Below are 23433 nucleotides of genomic sequence, written 5' to 3'. Positions count from 1 at the left end.
CAGTTACCTTCAGAGTGGCGATGGCTTTTTTCTGGGACACAGAGCCTTTGACTTCAGCCTCACCCTGGTCTTGGGCTTCCCCATCCACAGAAAGGAGGTTGTCCCCATCTGGGAACAGCAGAAATGCCCCGTTAGAAATACTGGTGTCGGGGGAGGGAGGGAGACAGAAAGAGGAAAAACAAGAAAGCCAATCTCTTACCTGAATCCCCAGCATCATCCATTTCACCCTCATCAAAGTTGGTCTGAAATCAAAGCGCAGGTCAAAGATTCTTCCCTACCCTTTACCTCCTTCATCTACCCCTTTTCCAGGATAGGGAGTTGGAAAACTTTAGCTCAAGTTCCAGCTGGGTAAGCCACTTGCATTTTCAAAGCCTTAGTTTATCATATAGCCCTGATATGTAACCACCAAGTACATGTGGCTATTGAGCACTTGAAATGCATCTGGTCCAAACTGAGATGTGCTGGAAATATAAACTACACACCAGATTTTAAAGACTAGTGTAAAATAAGACTATAAAATATCTCATTATTGAGCTTCCCTGGTGGCACAGTGGTTAAGAATCCACCTGCCAATGCAGGGGACACGGGTTCGATTCCTGGTCTGGGAAGACCCCACATGCCGCGGAGCAACTAAGCCCGTGTGCCACAACTACTGAGCCTGCGCACCTAGAGCCTGTGCTGCACAACAAGAGAAGCCACCGCAATGAGAAGCCCTCGTACCGCAACTAGAGAAAGCCCGCGCACAGCAACGAAGACCCAACACAGCCATAAATAAATAAATAAATAAATAAATAAATAAAATCTATTAATTAAAAAAAATCTCACTATTAATTGTTTATGATGGTTACTTCTTGAAATGATACTGTAGATATACCAGGTTAAATAAAATATATTATTAAAATCGTTTTCATCTGTTTCCTTTTACTTTTTTTAATGTGGCTAGTACAAAAGTTAAAATTACACATGTGGCTCACACGATATTTCTGTTGGACAACACAGCTCTAGATAATGGAGTTAATAATCCCCAGCTTCTCAAATTGTTGTGAAGATGAGAAAAGATGGCTGTAACAAAGAGTTCTGAAAAACTGTAGAGCTCCATGTTTGATGAGATCCTTCTTCTTACCATTTACCCTCCTCTGTCTCCAGCCCCTCAACCCCCAGAACCCTGCTCTGCTCCCACCTGCCCCTGGAGCTCCTGCAGCAGTGCATAGTACTTGGACCACCAGTCGAGCTCTTCAGGATCTGGGATGTCCTCCTCCAGCTCTGGGCCTTGATTCAGGAGGCCTCCCAGAGGGAGCTTCTCCAGAGGAGCCTGAGGGAGCAAGAACTCAGCGTCTCTAACCTAGCACCACCCCAAGCCCCACCAGTCCCTTCTCCACCCATCCCCCATACTCCATCACCTTTAGGAGCTGTCTGGGTATCCCCACTTCAGCCAAGAAGGGATCCCGGGACCTCCGTTCTGAGAGGGGATAAAAGACACCAGGAGAAGGTCAGGTAAGTAGAAGTCAGACTCAAGGCTCCACTGGAGGGTCCCCTGGAGCCATCTCAGCCAGGAACCAGATGGACTTCTGTCTGGTGGCCCCTAAGGGGAAAGCCCCTTACCTTGAGGTGCCTTGGGCACCAGGTCCCCTGTCTCCTCCTCTCCTTCCTCCTCAGGGGGATCCTCCTGACCCCGGAGTGTGAATCTCAGCATATGGGGGACAATGTGGGAACCCACGAGCACTGTGCGGCCAAAGGCCCGGCGCTCAATCACCAGGATGCTGAGGGGGGCTGCAGATAAGGCTGCTCTGGCAAGTCCTGGGGGTAGGGAGAGAGGACCTGTGTCTCTGCAGACTTCGGGGGGAGGAGAGGCAGCAGCAGAGATAGATGAGAAAACAGTGTAGCTAAATATGCATTCAAAGCCCACAGCCTCACTGAGTCATCTCTGGTGAGTCATTGCCTTCTGAACCCATTTCCCAGCTAAAAAGGGGACACAATCCTGGACTGGAAAGACTATTGTATCAAATGACATAACAGTACAAAAGTACTTTGGAGCCTACAAAGCGCCATCAGAAATATGAGGTTGTTGTTGTTATTATCATTATGTAAAGGACCAATGCTCAGTTTGCTAATATAGATTTAGAACCATAAAACTATGTATGCCCTTTAATCCAGAAATTCTATATCTATCAATGGATCCTAAGCGGGAGGCGGGGACAACAGTTATAATACTGTATTGTTGGCTTTATTTTACATATATGTGACAGTTACAGCACAAAAGGGGGGAGGAATGAATGGAGTTATAATGGAGAAAAGTATTTCTATTTTACTGGAACTAAATTAGTATTAATCTGAAATAGATTGTGAAAAATCAGTATGCATACTGTAATCCCTAGAGCAACTACTAAGTAAATATCAACTAAGGAATTAAAGCAGTATACTAACAAATATCTATGTAATACAAAAGAAGGCAGTAAAGGAAGAACGAAAAATATGAGACTTATAGAAAACAAATAGCAAAGTGGCAAATGTAAATCCAACCATATCAATAATAACATCAAATGTGACTGTATTAAACAGTTCAAAGACAGAGATTGTCAACTGGATTAAAAAAAAAGATGCAACTACATGCTGTTTAAGAGATGCTCTTTCGTGAGATACATATAGGTTGAAAGTAAAAGGATGGGGAAACATATGCCATGCAAATACTAACCATAGAGAACTGGAGTAGCTATATTATCAGACAAATAGTCTTTAAGACAAAAAAGAGAGACAAACTAGAGACAAACAAGGACATTTTATAATGATAAACAGATCGATTCATAGGAAGCTATAACAATTATAAATATATACGCACCTAACAACAAAAACTGAAAATACAAGTAAAAAAAGACAAAAAAATAAAGGGAGAAACAAACAATTCAAGAAAAGTTGGAAACTTCAATACCATATTCTCAATAATGGATAGAACAACTAGACATAAAATTCCCAAGGAGGCTTTTTTTAGGAAGGCTTGAATAATACTATCAAACCAACTTGACCTGATTGGTATCTGATATAGAATACTCCACCCAACAACAGAAGCATTCACATTCTTTTCAGGTGCACAGTGGAGAGAGGGGTGTTTTCCTCAACTTGCACTATGAAATGGGAAATGAGAGGAACACCCACTAGAAGTTCAGTGAGCAAAGTGCTTTCAGTTTCATCATCTTAGAGCACAATGAAGTTTTCAAACTGAAAACTGCTGCATGTGAAACAGAGTCATGAAATAGTGTTGGGTTTTTGTTATTGCTGTTGCTGTGCTCCCCCTTGCAGTCGGGAACCACTGTGCTTTGTCCCAGTCACCCCCTTGCCCCGGCACAGCACTCTTCAGTTTACAAAGCCCTTTCACCAAGATCCTTTCTCTCATTGGCTCCTTATAGCACCTTTTCATCCCTTTTTCAAACAAACAAACAAACAAACAGAAAAACTAAAGCTCAAATCAGACAAGTGATTTGACAAGCTCCTGAGCGACATTGCCAGAATTTGACTCCAAAGCCCATACTAGAGTACAGTAATTAAAAATTAAACAAAGAATGTATCTGTCTTCATAGCCCCTGGTGTCTCAGATTCCTTTGGACTCACACTTCATGACTTTTGGCTAATCCACTCAATCAATACAGCCAATAGAGCACCACCAGTTCATGAATTAATCCAGGGATCAGCCAATTATTGCCTGTAAACCAAATCTGGCCTGCTGCCAGTTTTTGTAAATAAAGTTTTATTGGAACTGCCATACTCATTCATTTCCTTGTCGCCTATGGATGTTTACATGCTACGATGGCAGAGTTGAGTAATTGCAACTGAGACTGTATGGCCCACAAAGCCTAAAATATTTACTATTTGGCCCTTTATAGAAAGTTTGGTGACCCCTGGGTTAATGTAATATAACCAGCTGGGAATTCACCATCCTACTGCCCTCTTTCATTTCTCAGCCCAGCACTTCTGGCCCCCAGCCCATGTCCTCACCACTGTCAGATGCCTGACGAGCTCAGTGAAATTGGGGTTCTCACGGTAACTGGTCAGGACCTCGGACTCCACTCGCCGACCGGCCACCTCCAGCACAGCCTGGGGCTGCTCCACCTCAAACATATGCACACGGCCAAGGCCCCTCAGACCCCAGAACAGTACCTGGGGTTGGGAAGTGGGAGATTCAGGGGCCTGTACCTGACTGAAGGACACCCAGGTGTGGGGAAGGGAGGAGGATGTGAGTGCCTGAGGCTACCTCAACATGGAACTCCCAAAGCACCGGGCGCACGTGCGGTGGCAGGGATAGGCGTCCGGAGAGGGGATCAACCAGGGCGGTCAGGTCCTGGGGCTCCACATCACTGGGCACTGAGGGCTGCAGGGAGCAAGAGATCAGAGGTCAAAGAGGAATCAGGCTAAAGGAGGGAAAGCCTGGGCTCGGGGAAAAGAAATGGAGGACTGCTGGTGAAATATAAATCCAGAGGAACCTGGCAAGGCTGGATTGATGGGAAAGGGGTGTCTCAGGAAACAGCCATGTGCAGGAAGGAGGGTGGGTGCCTGAGGCATGAGGATCACCCCGGGCTTGGGTTCTCCGGGGTTGGAGGCCTGGCAAGGTGAACCTAGGGTAGGTCTACTTCAAGTGTTACCTGGAGTCAGGAGGTCCAATGAGGTGGCCCCAGGACAGACCTGCAGCCTGCATTCTCTGGGGGTAAGGGAGTTGGAGGGGTAACCCTGGGACATGCCCACATCCCTGGAGCCGGATGACCTAAACAAATAGCAGAAGCGATCCACGGTGTGTGCCAGCTAGACCACAGCACTCTGACCTCAAGTCGGCTACTGCAGTCCAGTTCAATGAGTTCAAAGGTGGCGATGAGCTCCCCGGCTGCCCGGGGCCCCTTCCTCAGGGGGAAGAACTGCAACTCAGGACGCTGGTAAGGGTCCTCCATCAGCTTTACCCTCGGGGTGGCCAGCGTCCTGCCCAGGAACACAGAGGGGCCCTTTGGGGAGCAGGGCAGTGAAGACAAAAGTAGAAGAGGCTCAGGAACCAGGGGAGGGCACATCAAGACAAGAAGAGGGGGTCCTTGGGGGTGGGAACCCAGGTGGAGCCCAGGCCACACTCACAAACTTATTGTGGTCAAAGACATTGACAATCACTAGTGGGGGCTCCTCCTGCAGATGCTCCCTCTTCCCGTCCACGATTAACTGATCAAACACCACGAGTTCATCCTACAGGGGGCTCAGCGTCTGCTCCAGGACCTTGAGGGCCATGCAGGGACGGAGGCAACAGCAGTTGTCAGAAGAACTCCTCACCCCTAAGACCCTCTGGTTCTACGCCACTCCCTAAATCAGGGTAGTCTGATCCAATATCCCGTCCTGAAAATCCAAGGCAGGAAGAGAGACTTAGGGCCTTGGAGAAAGCTCAGCCTCCACCCCGCCTTGTCTCCCAGTGCCCCACCACCAACATCCCAGCCCAGCCCTCACCCGTGTGGTCTGGCACTGGGTAGAGATGAGGACTCAAGCAAAGGGGTCCGAGAGCCCACTGTCACCTGCTGTCAGCACACCTTGGACCTGGTACAAGTGAGCCTGGAGCTGGAAGTAGCTGAAGTCTGGGGTGGAGAGAAGGAAGGGGCCATGTTAGCTCAGGGACCACTGGAGTCCCTGACCCCAGACCCCTCTGATCCGAACCCCCAGCTAAGCATCTAGCCCCACACCTTGGGCAAATGGAGAACTGGGCCCGCCTGCCCCACGCCCCGCACTCACCGTCCCGGTCCAGGCTGAGGGGCAGCCCAGCCGAGGGCTCAGGCAGCAGGTCTGGGGGGAGCTCTGAGGTGCAGGCCTTCGCTTGCTTACCCAGCTCCAGCCCCAGGAAGAGCTCCAGCTTGGCTGCCCCAGGTGCCTGCTGCGGGGAGGAAGCATGTTAGGGCCCACCTCTTATTACCCCAGCTAGGCCAACCATCTTGCTCCTCCAAGGCAGGCCCCTACTCTCTGCATCACCAGATCCCTAATCCAAAGAGTACTCCTTGTACCCCACCCTCTTCATGTCCTCCATCCGATGCCCCATCACCCTTAAACTCCCTCCCATTCCCTATCCCTCCTGCCCCAACACTGCCACGTCCTATAGCCCAGACCCCAGACCCCAAAACTATGCTCTGAGCTTGCTCTCCGCTACCCCACCCTCACCCATCTGTCCCCTCATCCCCAACACATTTAGATTCCCTGTCCCTTACCCCTGTGGTCACAGCTTCTCACCACTAGGGACCCCTGCTGGTGTCTCTCCCAGGGACACCTCATTTACAAATCTTTTGCCTCCAAATCAGCTGCACTTACAAGGAACTAATTAGTCACACTCCCATTTTCATAACCCTGCTCATCTGTCAGAGCCTAGTCAGCAAAAGGGCCAGTTCAGGCCCAGAGGTGACAATATTTGGGGTTTATCTCACGTCAAAGCTCACCTGGGTAAAGGCACAATCTCCTTTTGGCACTTTGGATAATTAAAAAGAGTTTGGTACACTTTTAAAACTAATAATTTTAAAACAATTTTAAAAGTTAAAAATTTTTTTAATTAAAACATTTTTTTAATTGAAAAAAATTAAAATTTAAAAACTTTTTGACCAGAAACTTAATTTAAAAAAATAGTTTGGAGGGAATTCTCTGGCAGTCCAGTGGTTAGGACTCCGCACTTTCACTGCTGAGGGCACGGGTTCAATCCCTGGTCAGGGAACTAAGATCCCGCATGCAGCATGGCGTGGCCAAAAATTATAAACAAATAAATAAATAGTCTGGGGACCCCTGTTGTGCACCACACGGCTCCACCCCAATGTCTGTACTGTCCTATGAGCCTCAGCCCATTCTAGTCCCAGCACCCTCGCCCCCAGGACCCCTCACTGTGAGCAGCAGACTCTGGATCTTCCCACAGTCCCGGCCCCGTTCCTCCTCCACCACAGAGAACAGCACATCCTGGGCGGGCATCCGAGCCCAGGCCACATGCCGCCGCCCAATGAGCATCCAGACCAGCACATCCAGGAGGGATTGCTGGGGCTGCAGGCAGAGAACTGGGTTACGGAGGTGAATCTGGAGTTGAGATCACCTGCTCCCACAGCTGCCACTGGATGGACGGACCAAACGTCCATCTCCAGCCCTGACCTCCCCCTCAACCCCAGATCCATCTGGCCACCTGCCTCCTGGACATCTCTCCCCTGTGGATGCCCCACAGGCCACATCAGACTCAAAGTCCAACCTGACTTTTATTTTCTGGTCTCTCTCTTTTTTTTTAATTGTGTTAAAATACACATAATGTAAAATTTACCATCTCAACCACTGTTAAGTGTACAGTTCAGTATGACATTCACATTGCTGTGCAACCATCACTACCGCCCACTCCAGAACTTTCTTCACAGCAAAACTGACACTCTGTATCCGTTAAACACAAAGAGACCAAAAAGCCCAACTGCCACTTTTGAAGAGCCTGGAGCAAAATCAGGGGGGTCGGGAGCAAAAGCAGGGTACTGCGCATGCCCCCTGCACAGCACACCATCTAAGGGGTGGGCAAAACACCTAAGCCACCCCTCCGGCCCAACCCCTGGACACACCCCTACCCTCACCCCATATAAGGAACAAGCTTGCCCCCATTCGGGGAGTGAGCCAGCAAGGGAAACTGTTATTTGTTCTCACTGCCCCCTGCTGCAGCAGGGGCCCCAATAAAGCCTTGCCTGAAAAAAAAAAAAATGATAAAAGAAAAAAAGAAAATGAAAAAAAAACCCCACTAACTTTCCATTTCCCTCTCCCAGCCCTGATAATCACCACTCTACTTTCTCTCTGTGAATTTGACTACTCTGGGTACCTCATATGAGTGGAATCATTTGTCCTTTTGTGACTGGCTTTTTTTCACTTAGCGTAAGGTCTTCAGGGTTCACCATGTTGGAGCCTGTGTCAGCCTGATTTCCTTACTTTTCCCTCCTTCTCAACCTGATCTCTCCCCAGTGATCCCCACTGTGTGCCCATTCACATCAGCTAAGTACCTGAGCTGGTGTCAGCCTTCTCCTCCAACATCTAATCACCAAGTCCTGCCAATGTCCCCCTTCCTCACTCTCTTCGATCAAGACAGTCCACTCTTGTCCAGACAACTGAGACAGTCTTCCTGTCTTCAGTCTTCCCTTCCAACTCATTCTCTCATGAATGGCTGGCTTGCTCCCATCCTCTGGGTCTCAGTTTAAATGCTGTCTCTGCAGAGAAGTCTTCTCTGACCACCTTATGTAAGCTGGTTCTCCCCTGACCCCTTAGCTTCTATAACATCTTCTTTAGCAATACCTACAGATCATCATTATTTTTCTCATGCATTTGAGATGCATAGTGTATCTCCCTCGCCAGAACATAAGCCCCAAAAGGGCAAGAAACATGACAGGGGTGGATCCCCAGGGTCTCATACAGAGCCTGGCATAAAATAGGACTTCAAATATCATTGAGTAAGCAAACAAACAGTAGCTAGAACTGATCACTCCAAAGCTGACCCTCTCCTTCCCCTACTTAAAATCATCATGCCGGACTTCCCTGGTGGCCCAGTGGTTGAGAATCCGCCTGCCAATGCAGGGGACAAGGGTTCGAGCCCTGGTCCGGGAAGATCCCACATGCCGTGGAGTAACAAAGCCCGTGCACCACAACTACTGAGCCTGCGCACCTAGAACCTGTGCTCTGCAACAAGAGAAGCCACTGCAGTGAGAAGCCAACTCAATGAGAAGCCAACTCAATGAGAAGCCCATGCACCGCAATGAAGAGTAGCCCCCGCTTGCCACAACCAGAGAAAGCCCACGCGCAGCAATGAAGACCCAATGCAGCAAAAAATAAATAAATTAAATAAATAAATGTATAAAAAATAATAATAATAAAAAATAAAATAAAATAAAATCATCATGCCTTGTAAATCAATGAAGTTACACCATACACAAAAATAAACTCAAAATGGCTTAAAGACTTAAATATAAGACAGGACACCATAAAACTCCTAGAAGAGAACATAGGCAAAACATTCTCTGACATAAATTGTACCAATGTTTTCTTAGGTCAGTCTCCCAAGGAAATAGAAATAAAAGCAAAAATAAACAAATGGGACCTAATCAAACTTACTTACAAGCTTTTGTACAGCAAAGGAAACCATAAACAAAATGAAAAGACAACCAACAGACTGGGAGAAAATATTTGCAAATGATGCGACCAACAAGGGCTTACTTTCCAAAATATATAAACAGACCATACAACTCAACAACAAAAAACAACAAAAAACCCAATGGGCAGAAGACCTAAATAGACATTTCTCCAAAAAAGACATACAGATGGCCAACAGGCACATGAAAAAATGCTCAAACATCGCTATTATTAGAGAAATGCAAATCAAAATTACAATGAGGTACCACCTCACACCAGTCAGAATGGCCATCGTTAAAAAAATCTACAAATAACAGATGCTGGAGAGGGTGTGGAGAAAAGGGAACCCTCCTATGCTGTTGGTGGGAATGTAAATTGGTGAAGCCACTATGGAGAACAGTATGGAGGTTCCTCAAAAACTAAAAATAGAGTTGCCATATGATCCAGCAATTCCACTCCTGGGCATATATCCGGACAAAACTCTAATTCAAAAGGATACATGTACCCCAATGTTCACAGCAGCACTATTCACAATAGCCAAGACATGGAAGCAACATAAATGTCCATCAACAGATGAAAGGATAAAGAAGATGTTATATACATATACAATGGAATACTACTCAGCCATAAAAAAGAATGAAATAATGCCATTTGCAGCAACATGGATGGACTTAGAGATTATCATACTAAGTGAAGTAAGTCAGAAAGAGAAAGACAAATACCATATGATATCACCTTTATGTGGAATCTAAAATACTGCACAAATAAACTTATTTATGAAACATAAACAGACTCACAGACATAGAGAACAGACTTGTGGTTGCCAAGGGGATGGGGGGGGTAGGGGAGAGATGGATTGGGAGTTGGGGATTAGCAGATGCAAACTATTATATATAGAATGGATACACAACAAGGTCCTACTGTATAGCATGGGGAACTATATTCAGTATCCTGTGATAAACCATAATGGAAAAGAATATGAAAAAGAATATATATATGCACACATCTGAATATATGTATATATATATCTTAATCCCTTTGCTGTACAGCAGAAATTAACACAACATTGTAAATCAATTATACTTCAATAAAATAAATATTTTTTAAAATTATCAAAAAAAAATCATCATGTCTGACTTCCATCTCCAGTAATATCATGAGCTAGGAATTAAGACCTACCTCTCACTAAAACCAACTAAAATGACTTGATAAAATATTTTTAAATATTTATTAAAGGCAGTGGTGAGATAATAAGAATGAAGAATTATCATACCAAGCCCTGAATGAAGATAGGAATCCAGAGAAGTTAACAGAGCATTTCAGCAACTTTTGCCACAAGGGCATTTGCCAAACCTGGCAACCCTGAGCTTTTCATGACCTGGCAGTGAGTAAAAACAATATAAAGAGCTCAGATACCATTCAGAACAGGAGTTTCATAGGAGATATCTCCCCTCCGTAAAAACTAGAACCCCAGAGAATCACGCCTTCAGGATAAAGATAAACCATAACTGAACCTGCCCCACTCTCTCACATCCAGTGATCAACAAAGAGAGTTGTCTGGCTGAGTGTAGTGGAAGTTGGAAATTGTCCCTGAAAAGAATAACCACAAGCCAATTTTTTTCACTGTGCCTGGGTGTTGCTAAACATCAAGTTTCAGTTTAAGGTGATCAAGGGCAGAAGCAAAGTCATATGTTTTCTGGAAGAATGTACCTTTATTCCAGGACTCAAAGAAGTCCCACAAATAATTTTTTGAGGAAACTACAATGAATAGCTCACAGTTTAAAGCAACTAAGCACAGAAGGAAACAACCATGAGGAAGTATCAGCAGAAACAGAGAGTGAAAACAAACCCCCCCAACCTGACTATTGGAATCATCTGACATTATAAAAACAGCTCTGCTTACTATTCTTAAATGAAACAAAAGACAAACCTGATAAATACTTACTGGGAATAATAAACGGTGAAAAATAACACAGTGGATTTGAAAAAAATAGAATTTACAGAAATAAAAAGTGCAGGGATATATATATGTATAACTGAATCACTTTGCTGTGTAGCAGAAGTTAACGCAACATTGTAAATCAACAATACTTCAATTAAAAATACATTAATTTAAAAAAAAAAGTGCAGGGACTTCCGTGGTGGTGCAGTGGTTAAGAATCCGCCTGCCAATGCAGGGGACAGGGGTTTGAGCCCTGGTCCAGGAAGATCCCACATGCTGCAGAGCAACTAAGCCCGTGCACCACAGCTACTGAGCCTGCGCTCTAGATCCCACGAGCCACAACTACTGAGCCTGCGTGCCACAACTACTGAAGCCCGCATGCCTAGAGCCCGTGCTCATCAATAAGGGAAGCCGCCACAATGAGAAGTCCGTGCACCGCAATGAAGTGTAGCACCTGCTCACCACAACTGGAGAAAGCCCATGCACAGCAACGAAGACCCAACGCAGTCAAAAATAATTAATTAATTAATTTTAAAAAAAGAAAAACAAAACAAAGCAAAAAAAAAGTGCAATGATTGAAATGAAAAATTCAACAGAGGAACTTATACAGCCTCCTGATTTTCAAATAAAAAGCCAAAGCAACTCAACAGGAAAAAGAAATCTTTTCAACATATGGTGCTAGACTATCTCAATGTCCATATTTTAAAAATAGAATTTTGACCCATATGTTACACCACATGCAAAGACTAACTTGAGAACAGTCAGAGACCCAAATGTAAAATCTAAAACCATAAAACTTTTAGGGGACTATCTTTATTCTCCTAAAAGCATAGGAGAATATCTTTGTGGCTTGGAGGTAGTAAAATTTTCTTACACAGGTAGCAGAAAACAATAAACGTAAAAGAAAAATTAGTTAAAGTAGACTTCATCAAAACTCTCTGGAGATATTATTTATTTTAGCCTCTGCTGTTCTTTTATACAAAACTCCAGATACATAATGAAAAATTATAAGAATAGAAAAAGCAAAAAATGTGACCCATGGTCAAGACAGGAATAATCAATAGAAGTAGACCCACAGATAACCCAAATGTTGGAATTATTAGACAGTGATATTAAAATAACTGTGATAAAAATTCTAAAGGATCTAGTGGGAAAAGTACAGAGTTTAAAATGGATAATTTCAACAAACATAAGAAAACTGGAGCCAGATGGAAATAATTGAATTTAAAAATGTGATTGGAGGCTGCAATATACCACTTTCAATAGTGGATAGAACACCTGTACAGAAGATCATTAAGGAACCAGAGGACTTGAACAACATTATAAACCAACTAGACCTAACAGAGATATATAAACACTGCATCCAACAACAGCAGAATACACATTCTTCTCAAATGCACATAGAACATTCTCCAGGATAGACCATATAGGTCACAGAACAAGTATAATACATAAGATTGAAATCATACAAAGTATCTTTTTTTTTGACCAAAGCGGAATGAAACTACAGATCAATAATAGAAAGAAAACTAGAAAGTTCACAAATGTGTGGATATTAAACAACACACTCTTAAACACTGCATCAAAGAAGAAATCACAAAGGAAATTAGAAAATACTTATAGGGCTTCCCTGGTGGCGCAGTGGTTGAGAATCTGCCTGCTAATGCAGGGGACACCGGTTCGAGCCCTGGTCTGGGAAGATCCCACGTGCCGCGGGGCAACTAGGCTCGTGCGCCACAACTACTGAGCCTACGCGTCTGGAGCCTGTGCTCCGCAACGAGAGAGGCCGTGACAGTGAGAGGCCCGCGCACCGCGATGAAGAATGGCCCCCACTTGCTGCAACTAGAGAAAGCCCTCGCACATAAACGAAGACCCAACACAGCCAAAAATAAATATAAAAAAATTTAAAAAATAAAAATTAAAAAAAAAAGAAAATACTTATAGATGAATGAAAATGAAAACGTAACATAGCAAAACTTATGATATGCAGCAAAGATAGGGCTCAGAGGAAAATTTATAGCTACAAATGCCTACATAAGAAGAAGAAAGAGGATCTTCCCTGGTAGCACACTGGTTAAGAATCCGCCTGCCAATGCAGGGGACAGGGGTTCGATCCCTGGCCCAGGAAGATCCCACATGTCGCAGAGCAACTAAGCCCATGCACCACAACTACTGAGCCTGCGCTCTACAGCCCATGCCCTGCAACAAGAGAAGCCACAACAAAGAGAAGCCCGCCTACTGCAACAAAGAGTAGCCCCCGCTTGCCTCAACTAGAGAAAGCCCATGCGCAGCAACGAAGACCCAACACAGCCAAAAATAAAAACAAATAAATAAATAAATTTATAAAAAAAAAGAAGATCTCAAGTCAATAACCAAACTATATACCCTGAGGAATTAGAAAAAGAAGAGAAAACTAAACCCAAAGCTAGCAGAAGGAAGTAAATAAAGATTAGAGTGGAGAAAAATAAACTAGAGAATAGAAAAACAAAAGAATCAATGAAACCAGAAGTTGGTTCTTTGGAAAAATCAACAAAATTGATGAGCCTTTAGCTAGACTGACAAAGAATAAAAGAGACAAGATACAAGTACCTAAAATCAGAAATGAACATGAGGGGCTTCCCTGGTGGAGCAGTGGTTAAGAATCCGCCTGCCAATGCAGGGTACACTGGTTTGAGCCCTGATCCGGGAAGATCCCACATGCCACAGAGCAACTAAGCCCGTGTGCCACAACTACTGAGCCTGTGTTCTAGAGCCCACGAGCCACAACTACTGAGCCCGCGTGCCACAGCTACTGAAACCCACACACCTAGACTCCATGCTCAGCAACAAGAGAAGCCACCACAATGAGAAGCCTGCACACCCAACGAAGAGTAGCCCCGCTCGCAGCAACTAAAAAGAAAGCCCGCACGCAGCAAGGAAGACCCAACACAGCCAAAAAAAAATTAATTAATTTTTTTAAAAAAAGAAATGAACATGAGAACATTCCTAGAAACATACAATGTATCTAAACTGACTCAAGGAGAAATAGAAATCTCAACAGACAAAACAAGTGAAAAGATTGAATTAGTAATCAAAAACCTCCCAACAAAGAAAAGCTCAGGACCAAATGGCTTCACTGATGAATTCTACCAAACATTTAAAGAAGAATTAACACCAATACTTCTCAAGCTCTTCCCAAAAACAGAAAAGGAAGGAACACTTCCTATTTCATTCTGTGAGGCCAGCGTTACCCTGATATGAAAAACACACAAAGACACCATAAGAAAAGGCAATTACAGAATAGTATCCTTTATGAATATAGATATATCCCTTAGGAATAAGTTCTGAATAAAATATTGGTAAACTGAATCCAACAGCATATAAAAAGGATTATATACCATGACCAAGTGGGATTTATCTCAGGAATGCTAGAGTGGTTCAACCTAAGAAAATCAATCAATGTAATTTACCACAATAATAGAACAAAGGGAAAAAACACAAGTGAGTATCTCAACTAATGCAGAAAAGGCATCTGACAAAATTCAACATCCTTTCATGATAAAAAAAAAAAACCATACTCACTCAGAAAACTAAGAACAGAAGTTAACGTCCTCAACCTGATAAAGGGCATTTATGAAAAACCCACAGCCAACATCATACTTAATAGTGAAAGAATGAAAGCTTTTCCTCCAAGATTAAGAACAAAACAAAATGGAAAATTACAATTTTGGAAAAACTGTATCTCTTGTATCAGCCATTGTAAGCTTGACAGCTTCCCAACACTTAAACATTTTTCTAATGAGATTGGTGATGATATTAACGAAGGTGATTTCTTAATACTGTATAATGAAATGCATGAACATTTGGAAAGTATGCATAATTCAGGGAATCAAATTTCCAAATGACCTATGTATGATGATTCAAAGTCATTCAAGGATAATAGATCCATTCAAAGGGAAAGACAGACCAATGGATTTTAATATAACAGAGTATAAAAATTCTTTGCCAGATATTTGCAAAAAATGTAAAGCAATGCCATTGTTCTCACTACATGTTTTGTTTTGGAGAATATACTTATTTTTCTAAAAATATATTTATGTTTCCCTACATAAATATACAAAAAAACATGCAATAGGTTTACTATTGTTATTTTAAATGAATTAATAAATAATTTTTTATTTCTCAGGTTTAAAATTTTTTCAGTTTTAATTTATATAATAGGAAATATCAGTAGATACATCTATATAAACAAAAGCTCACTTGGGTCCCCAGTAATTACTAAGGCTGTAAAGGAGTCCTGAGACCAAAAAAGTTTGAGAATCACTGCCCTAGAGAAACTCTTCCACTTACACCCAGGACATGTATAAAAATAGTCTTGGAAACATTGTTTCTAATCACCATCCATTGGAATCAACACACATATCCATCAGTAGTGGGATGGATAAGTGAATTATAGTATAGTCATACAGTGGAATATTATACAGCAATGAAAACGGACAAATTACAGCTACATACAACAAACATAATATTAAGTTTAAAAAAAGCAAAATAATATAAACAGTATTATACAAAGTTTGAAAAATAACGAAACTAACCTATATTATTTCAGGAGGCATATTTAAATCAGAAAATGTTTTTAAATATCAGCTGACAATAGAAGGTTTTCATTCCAAATAAATAAAGTAATTTTGGGACCTCCCTGGTGGAGAAGTGGTTAAGAATCCTCCTGCCAATGCAGGGGACACGGGTTCAATCCCTGGTCCGGGAAGATCCCACATGCTGTGGAGCAACTAAACCCGTGTGCCACAACTACTGAGCCTGCCCTCTGGAGCCCACGAGCCACAACTACTGAGCCCGTGTGCCTAGAGCCCGTGCTCCGCAACAAGAGAAGCCACCGCAGTAAGAAGCCCGCACACCGCAACGAAGACCCAATGCAGCCAAAAATAAACAAATTAATTAATTTTTTTAAAAATTAAAAAAAAATAATTTTGCACTAAAATTCACTTTAATAAGGTCTCTATTCTGTATCTCCTTCCACTACTCTGCCTTCCAGCTGCGCCTTTGCACGTGCTCTCCATTCTTTCATACTTGCCAAACTCCAACTTGCCCTTCGAGATCTGAGACCAATATCCAAACTCCTCACTGTTTGACCCTGAGGACATATTGGTCCCAGCGGTCAAAACTTTCTGTGCCTTTGGGAATGACTGAGCTTCAGAGTGGGGCAGAACTGGCTTTGAATTCTAGCTCTGCCACTTAACCAGCTATGACATGGTGGATCAGTCACTTTCCCTCTCTAAGCCTCAGTTTCTGCACCTGTCAAATGGGGTAACATCTTCCCAAGGTTGTTGAGTCACACTAGGTAACACATGCAGATGCTTAGCAAAGGAAGCTTTCTATAAATGTGAACTTCCTTTACCCTTCCCATGTGTTGTGTTCAGAGCTTCAGACCAGGAAAATCATGCCAAGGAAATGTACTCTCAAACCTTCTTCCAAAGAGATCTTACATGTTCCCTGTATCCCTGCTGGGCCCTAGAATGTACATCGTCACCCTTAGCTGCTCCAAATGGAGCTTAGTACTATGCTCAGAGCAACAGGTCCCGTGGCCTGGTATCAATCCACAGGACAAATGTTAGGTCACCCCTGCCCAAAGACCTCTGGTAGGCTTAGGAGAAAGGGTATTCAGGGTGGGGAAATGGGTGGGCGAGGCATTAAGTCCTGGGCTAGGAAGCGCAGTTTCACCAGGAGCTTCTTGGCCAGTGCCACCTTCTCTTGCACATTGCCCTGTCTCAGGCCCCGAAGGAGCCGCAGTCCTTGCTTTGCCAACAGGTTCTGAAAGGGCAGGAAGAGAACATGAGTGGAGGGTCCCTGCTGGGTGCCCCTGATCCCCCTTCTCCAGACTGTACCAGGCTATACACCAGCTGTTTCCCTCGGCATCTGCATCGATCCAGCGCATTGGGCCGAGTCATTGTCCTGTGCTCAGCACTGTGGCAAAACTGTCTGCAAGAGCAGGAGCGGGTGTGGCAGGTGGGAGTCAAAGGCGGGAACACTGACCCTTAGGGGCCACCTCCCTCAGAGCAGGCCTCCCATGCCCAGCCTCCGTCACAGCTCCTCTCAGTCTTGTTCTCAAGGAGGCATCCTTCCTCAGCCAAGGATGGATTCTATATTTGAACCACTCCCCAACTCATCAAGGCCAGCCTCACTTTGGAGACCCAGAATGTACTAGGATTTAACTATTTACTGCCCTGGCTACTCAAAGTGTGGCCCAGGCGCAACAGCATTGGTATTACCTACTTAGAAACGCAGAATCTCAGCCCCATCCCAGACCTGCTGCGTCAGAAATCTGCATTTTTATACCCTGGAGGATTCAAATGCATGTTAAAGGCTCACATGGGCTGTACTTGTACAGTTCCAACATTGACCAAAGATAGTTCAAACATTACATGCTCAAACCAAGTGCGTGAGTTCCAATGACTGCCCCAGGCCCCCACCCTGAAAGCGACCCCTGCTTCACTTCAAAACTTCCAAGTCATCCTTCACTGCTCTTTCTTTCACTCACATTCCACATCGATCCCATCAGCCTATCATTTAGGCTCTACTTTCAAAATATATTCGAAATCTGACCACTTTCCCCCTTTTCCAGGACCACCCTAGTCCAAGCCACCATCACTTCTCACCAGGATTATTGCAACACCCTCCTAGCTGTTCTCACCACGTCCACTCTTACCCTCTCTCCTACAGAATGTTCTCAATATAGCATCCAGAATGAGCTTTTCAATGCTTTCCAGACCATTTCACTCCTCTCCAGAAGTTTCTCATCTCAGAGTTAAAAATAAAATTCCTTTTTAAAAAAAATTTATTTATTTTATTTTTGGCTGCGTTGAGTCTTCATTGCTGCACGCGGGCTTTCTTTAGTTGCGGGGAGCGGGGGCTACTCTTTGTTGCGGTGCATGGGCTTCTTTTTGCGGTGGCTTCCCTTGTTGCGGAGCACGGGCTCTACGTGCGCGGGCTTCAGTAGTTGTGGCTCACAGGCTGTAGAGCACAGGCTTAGTAGTTGTGGCTCATGGGCTTACTTGCTCCGTGGCATGTGGGATCTTCCCGGACCAGGACTTGAACCCGTGTCCCCTGCATTGGCAAGCGGATTCTTAACCACTGTGCCACCAGGGAACCCCCAGAATAAAATTCTTTAAATGGCCTAGAAGGCCCTACATGCTCTGTTTCTCTTTATCTCCCTGTCTTCACCAAATATTACTCTCCCCTCACACACAGCCCTACAGTCACACTGGCCTTTTTGCTGCTCCCTGAATATGCCAAGCCCATTACTACCTCAACGCTTTTGCATTAGCTGCTCCCTCTGCTGGAATGTCAGGGCCCTAGATCTTTCCATGGCTCACTCTCCCCTTCTTCATTCAGGTTTTTGCTCAAATGTTATCTCTTCACAGACCTTCCCAGGTCATTCCCTCTAAACAGTCCCTGCTACTTTCTCCACCCTCATACTCTGCTTTATCCATCTCTCCAAATAGAAAGCAAGGCATGGGGCTTCCCTGGTGGCACAGTGGTTAAGAATCCGCCTGCCAATGCAGGGGACATGGGTTCGAGTCCTAGTCTAGGAAGATCCCACATGCCGCAGAGCAACTAAGCCCATGTGCTACAACTACTGAGCATGCACTCTAGAGTCCGTGAGCCACAACTACTGGGCCCACGAGCCTAGAGCCCGTGCTCCACAATAAGAAGCCCGCACACTGCAACAAAGAGTAGCCCCCACTCGCCGCAACTAGAGAAAGCCTGCGCGCAGCAATGAAGACCCAGTGCAGCCAAAAATAAAAATAAATACATTTATTTCAAAAAATACGTTAAAAAAAAAAAGAAAGTAAGGCATGGCGGGGACTTCATTTTGATTACCACTGTAACCTCAGGGCCTGGCACCTAATAGATCCTCAAAAAATATTTGCCAGGTAAAGTAAAATGATTTTTGAAACATGATATTTTGGTCCCTTTTTGACCCCTAATGATGTCTTAACTTTTTATTATGGAAATTTTCAAAAATATATAAAATAAGTGACTCCAAGGATTTTTCACCTAATACTGCTCCCAGAGCTTATCTTTTTAACTTACTAATGCTCTTTGCTCCAAGACTTCTATTGGCAGAAATAATCTGACATAAAATAACACAAAATGAAACTGACAAGAGTCAAAACTGAACCTATTTAAATGTCAATTATACCTCAATTTAAAAAAAAAAAAACTGCACTTATTGGGACTTCCCTGGTAGTCCAGTGGTTAAGACTCTGCGCTCCCAGTACAGAGGGTCCGGGTTTGATCCCTGGTCAGGGAACTAGATCCCTCATGCTGCAACTAAAGATCCCGCATGCCACAACTAAGACCCAGCTCAGCCAGATATATAAATAAATAAATAAATAATAAATAAAAACTGCACTTATTAACATTTGCTATTGATTAACAATTGACAGAAGAAAAAAATCTTCTTGGCAAGATTTAGATCCACAAAATTGGATTCAGGGAAATTAGATCCGGTAGAAATAATAGCACCCCCCCCCCCACACACACACACACAGATCACACTGGATAAAGCTACAAGAAGTGAAATACAGGGACTTCCCTGGTGGTCCAGTGGTTAAGACTCTGCGCTTCCACTGCAGGGGGCACGGGTTCAATCCCTGGTTGGGGAGCTAAGATCCCACGTGCCATGCAACCAAAAGAGAAAAAAAAAAAAATTAATAAATAAATAATAATTCTGTTTTTTAAAAAAATGAAATATGATTTGGACAAATCTTTCATTGAAATTTCCCTGCCAAAGAATAATTTTAGTAATAAAATAATTTCAGTAAAGTGAAAATGGAAAGAGTTTAATTGCACCTTATAGAAAATCAAGCAAGGAATTAAATTGGATTAAAGTTGGTTGCTCTTTTGGAGACACAGAGAATGTAGACAGAGAAGAGAGCCTTACAGTGAAGCCCTAAGACATACCCATATGAACCTTTGGAACATTCACAGGTAAAGAAGATAGAAAGCGAGCAAAAAAGATGAGAAGGAATGGCCAGGGAAGCCGAAGGAAAACGAGTGGTATGGAAATCAACACCAGAGTCTTTCAAGAAGGAGGGTGGGGTCAACTGTGTCCACTGATACTGAAAGGTTGAGTAAGATGAGGACAGAAAAGTGACCAACAACCAAGTCCTTGGCTGAGTCCTCCTCCTTGACCCTCCCTCTAAATGCTGGAGCTTGCCAGGTCCTTAGATTTGTTTGTTTGGGGTTTTTTTGGCCTCACCACGCAGCATGTGGACCAGGGATCGAATCCAGGCCCCCTGCCTTGAAAGTGCAGAATCTTAACCATTGGACCATCAAGGAAGGAAGTCCAGATTTTTCCTTCTTTTTTTTTTTTTTTTGTTCCCTAGGTGATCTTATCCAATCCCATCTACATATTAACACCCCCCAATTTTACATTTCTAACCCTGAACTCGCTCCAGAGCTCAACTCCTATAGCTAACAGCCTGGCAGACATATCCATTTAGAAGACTAACAGGCATCTATCTCAAAGTTAACATGTCCAGGGACTTCCCTGGTGGCACAGTGGTTAAGAATCCTCCTGCCAGTGCAGGGGACACGGGTTCGAGCCCTGGTCCAGGCAGATCCCACATGCTGCGGAGGAACTAAGCCCATGCACCACAACTACTGAGCCTACGCTCTAGAGTCCGTGAGCCACAAATACTGAGCCTGAGTGTCAAAACTACTGAAGCCCGCGCACCTAGAGCCCGTGCTCTTCAGCAAGAGGAGCCACCCAATGAGAAGCCCGGGAACCGCAACAAAGAGTAGCCCCCGCTTGCGGCAACTAGAGAAAAGCCCACGCGCAGCAACAAAGACCCAAGGCAGCCAAAAATAAAAATAAATAAAGAAATTTTAAAAAAAGTTAACATGTCCAAAAAGGGGCTTCTGATATCCCCTCCACTCCCATCAGAACTTCTCCTTCTCTTGTTTTCCATAGCTCAGTAAATAGCACCATCTACATAGCTGTGCAAGTCAAAATCTTGGGAGTCATTCATGACTCTCCTCTGCACATTTTCCTCCTCCCCTAAGCCTATTCATTAGCCAGTCCTGAGGTGTCACCTCCAAAGTCTCAACTGCTCTTGAATCCATTCCCATCACCCTGTATCCACTGCAACCACCCTAGATTCATTTCATCATTATTGGTCACCTGAATTATTACAATGCCCTCTTTAGTAATCTCTCTGCTTCCTCTCATATCATCCCTCTCACACTGATCCTTTTTAAGGATAAATTAGAGCATATCCCTTCTCTTTTCAAAACCTTCAGTGGCTCCTCATTTCACTCAGAGAAGAAGCCAAGGCCGCTACAATGGCCTATGTGACTCCTACATGCCTCTCCCCACTATCACCCTCCTTTCCCCCCACACCCTCCAGCCTCAGCTACTCTGTTCACTCTGCTGCACTCACACTGGTCCCTTGCTCTTCCTCAAACACACCAGGCATGCTTCACCTCAGGGCCTTTGCACATGCTCTCTTTGCTGCCTGGAACACCCTTACAGATGTGGCTTGCTCCTTCATCTTCTTAATATCAACATCACCATGGCCTCCCCTTGCCACCTTTTCTAAAATTGCAACGCCTCTCTGAAATACTTCCTTGCTTTATTTTCTCCCTAACACTATCCTTATCGTACTTCTTATATTTCTGCACATGTTTATTATCTGTGTCTCCATTCAGCCTCCACCCCCACCAGAATGTAAGTTCCAGAAATCTTTGTGGACAAGAATGCTTAGTCACTGTTATTCTTGTGCCTAAAACAGTGTCTGGCATAGTCAGTCTCATAAACATTACGGAATAAATGGATAAACAACTTTTTTGAGAAGAGGATCAGAAAAACACTGAAGTACCTGGAGCAGGTTATGGAATCCAGGGTAGTGAAGGTCAAAGATGGAAGTGACTAGAACAAATATATGTGGTTACAGTAATGACCTGGTAACTAGGGACCAGTTGATGCTGCAGGAGAGAAAGTGGACAACTGCAGAGCTAATTCTTCCAGTAGGTGAGAGGAGATGAAATCAGGATCACAGCTGTGGCTTTGGGAGCAGGTCACCTCCTCTGCTGTAGCAGGAAGAGGAGAGCAGATGGTTGCAGAAGCTGGCAAGGCAGTAGACTGGATGGGGGAAGGTGAGGCTTCTATTTTCTCCATGAAGTAGGAAAGGAAGTCATTAGCTGGAAGGAGTGTGGAGGAACAGAGCGGGGGAGATTTGAGGAGAGGAGGAAATGCATAAGCCTATAGGAGCTCGGCAAAGGGAGTTCATTGGAGGGGAGGGGCCTAACCCCCAATAATTTCTATCAAGTTCCCTCAACAATCATCTCCTCATTCTTCTGTACAGTGCTGAGCAAACGCAGTTTCCAGAGCCCTTGGGTCCAGAGAGCCATCATGAGTTTCCCCCACCCTGGAGTTGGCAGCAAGGAGGGGGAGGCTCTCAGCTCCCAGCCACCAGCTCTTCCAGTGCCTGCTTCAGCCGTGTGCAGGCCCCGGAAGTGGGCCTGCGCTGCAGACTCTCAACCTCCTGCAGCCCCCGGTTCTGCGGCACCAGGTGAGAAGGTCAGACTCCGACCTCTTTTACACCACACCCTCATCCCGAGGCCCCGCCCACTCACAACTGCACCTCTGGGCCCCACCCTTTGACTCCAACTAGTTCTCTGTTCAGTTTTTCAAGCTCTCTACTGGCTCCGTACCTGTGAGGCCAGGCTCCCAGCAGCTCTACTCTTGTTCTTCCTGGGTCCAACAATTCTGAATTCCGGCCTCCCACAATTTCTGGCCTCCTCAGTTCTCCCAGAAGCTGTGCTCTTTGGCCTTCGGGCCTTGCACCAACGAGGTGGTGAGTAACCCTGGTGCTTTACCCATTAGCCCCCCTCCAGCACTCCCTTCACAGGCCAAGGTTCCCGAAAACCCCTGTATCCCGGACTCTCCCTGTGGGTACCCGCCTCGCTCTCACCAGCCTCTCAGCCACTTTTTGCACGCACTTAGTGCTCTGCAGGCTCCACGAGTGGTCCTCCCAGCGGCTCCACACGTGCACGCAGGGCTTGTGGTGACGCAGGGGCAAGCAGAAGTACGGCCTGGGCGGGATGGAGAGGAGAAGAGTCTGTGAGGGGCAGTCCTGGCCGCTGGGAATCCCCCAGTGCCTTTCTTGCAGCCACGAGAAGCACTCACCCGCTGCCTTCCATGGGCTCAGGCCGCTGAGCAGGGTCCCCAGCTCCTCCTCCTCCACTGGCCCGACTCCCACTTCCAATTCCAGCAGAGGTTGTGCCTCCCCTTCCGCACCCTCTGCTCCCTCCCCGGCCCTGGACCCTCGGCTCAATTGCTCCTTCCGGAGACCTGCGTGACC

The 23433-nt window shown here is 44.8% G+C and overlaps 1 protein-coding gene across 1 annotated transcript in view; it reads right to left on the bottom strand.

The window, feature by feature from the left end:
* Nucleotides 1–23433, bottom strand: part of LOC133104146 (fer-1-like protein 4) — a 44682-nt gene that overhangs the window by 14294 nt on the left and 6955 nt on the right. Inside the window, 15 exon segments of the mRNA XM_061209815.1 lie at nt 8–108; nt 200–242; nt 1181–1312; nt 1401–1459; nt 1603–1764; nt 1767–1797; nt 3988–4149; nt 4244–4360; nt 4809–4982; nt 5107–5241; nt 5467–5591; nt 5746–5884; nt 23044–23164; nt 23259–23295; nt 23298–23432. Coding sequence (XP_061065798.1) covers nt 8–108; nt 200–242; nt 1181–1312; nt 1401–1459; nt 1603–1764; nt 1767–1797; nt 3988–4149; nt 4244–4360; nt 4809–4982; nt 5107–5241; nt 5467–5591; nt 5746–5884; nt 23044–23164; nt 23259–23295; nt 23298–23432 — 1673 coding nt within the window.

Source organism: Eubalaena glacialis, chromosome 13, assembly GCF_028564815.1.
Source record: "Eubalaena glacialis isolate mEubGla1 chromosome 13, mEubGla1.1.hap2.+ XY, whole genome shotgun sequence".
Taxonomy (NCBI): domain Eukaryota; kingdom Metazoa; phylum Chordata; class Mammalia; order Artiodactyla; family Balaenidae; genus Eubalaena; species Eubalaena glacialis.
The sequence above is the reverse complement of the archived record's forward strand: the minus strand, read 5'-3'. Positions and strand labels throughout refer to the sequence as shown.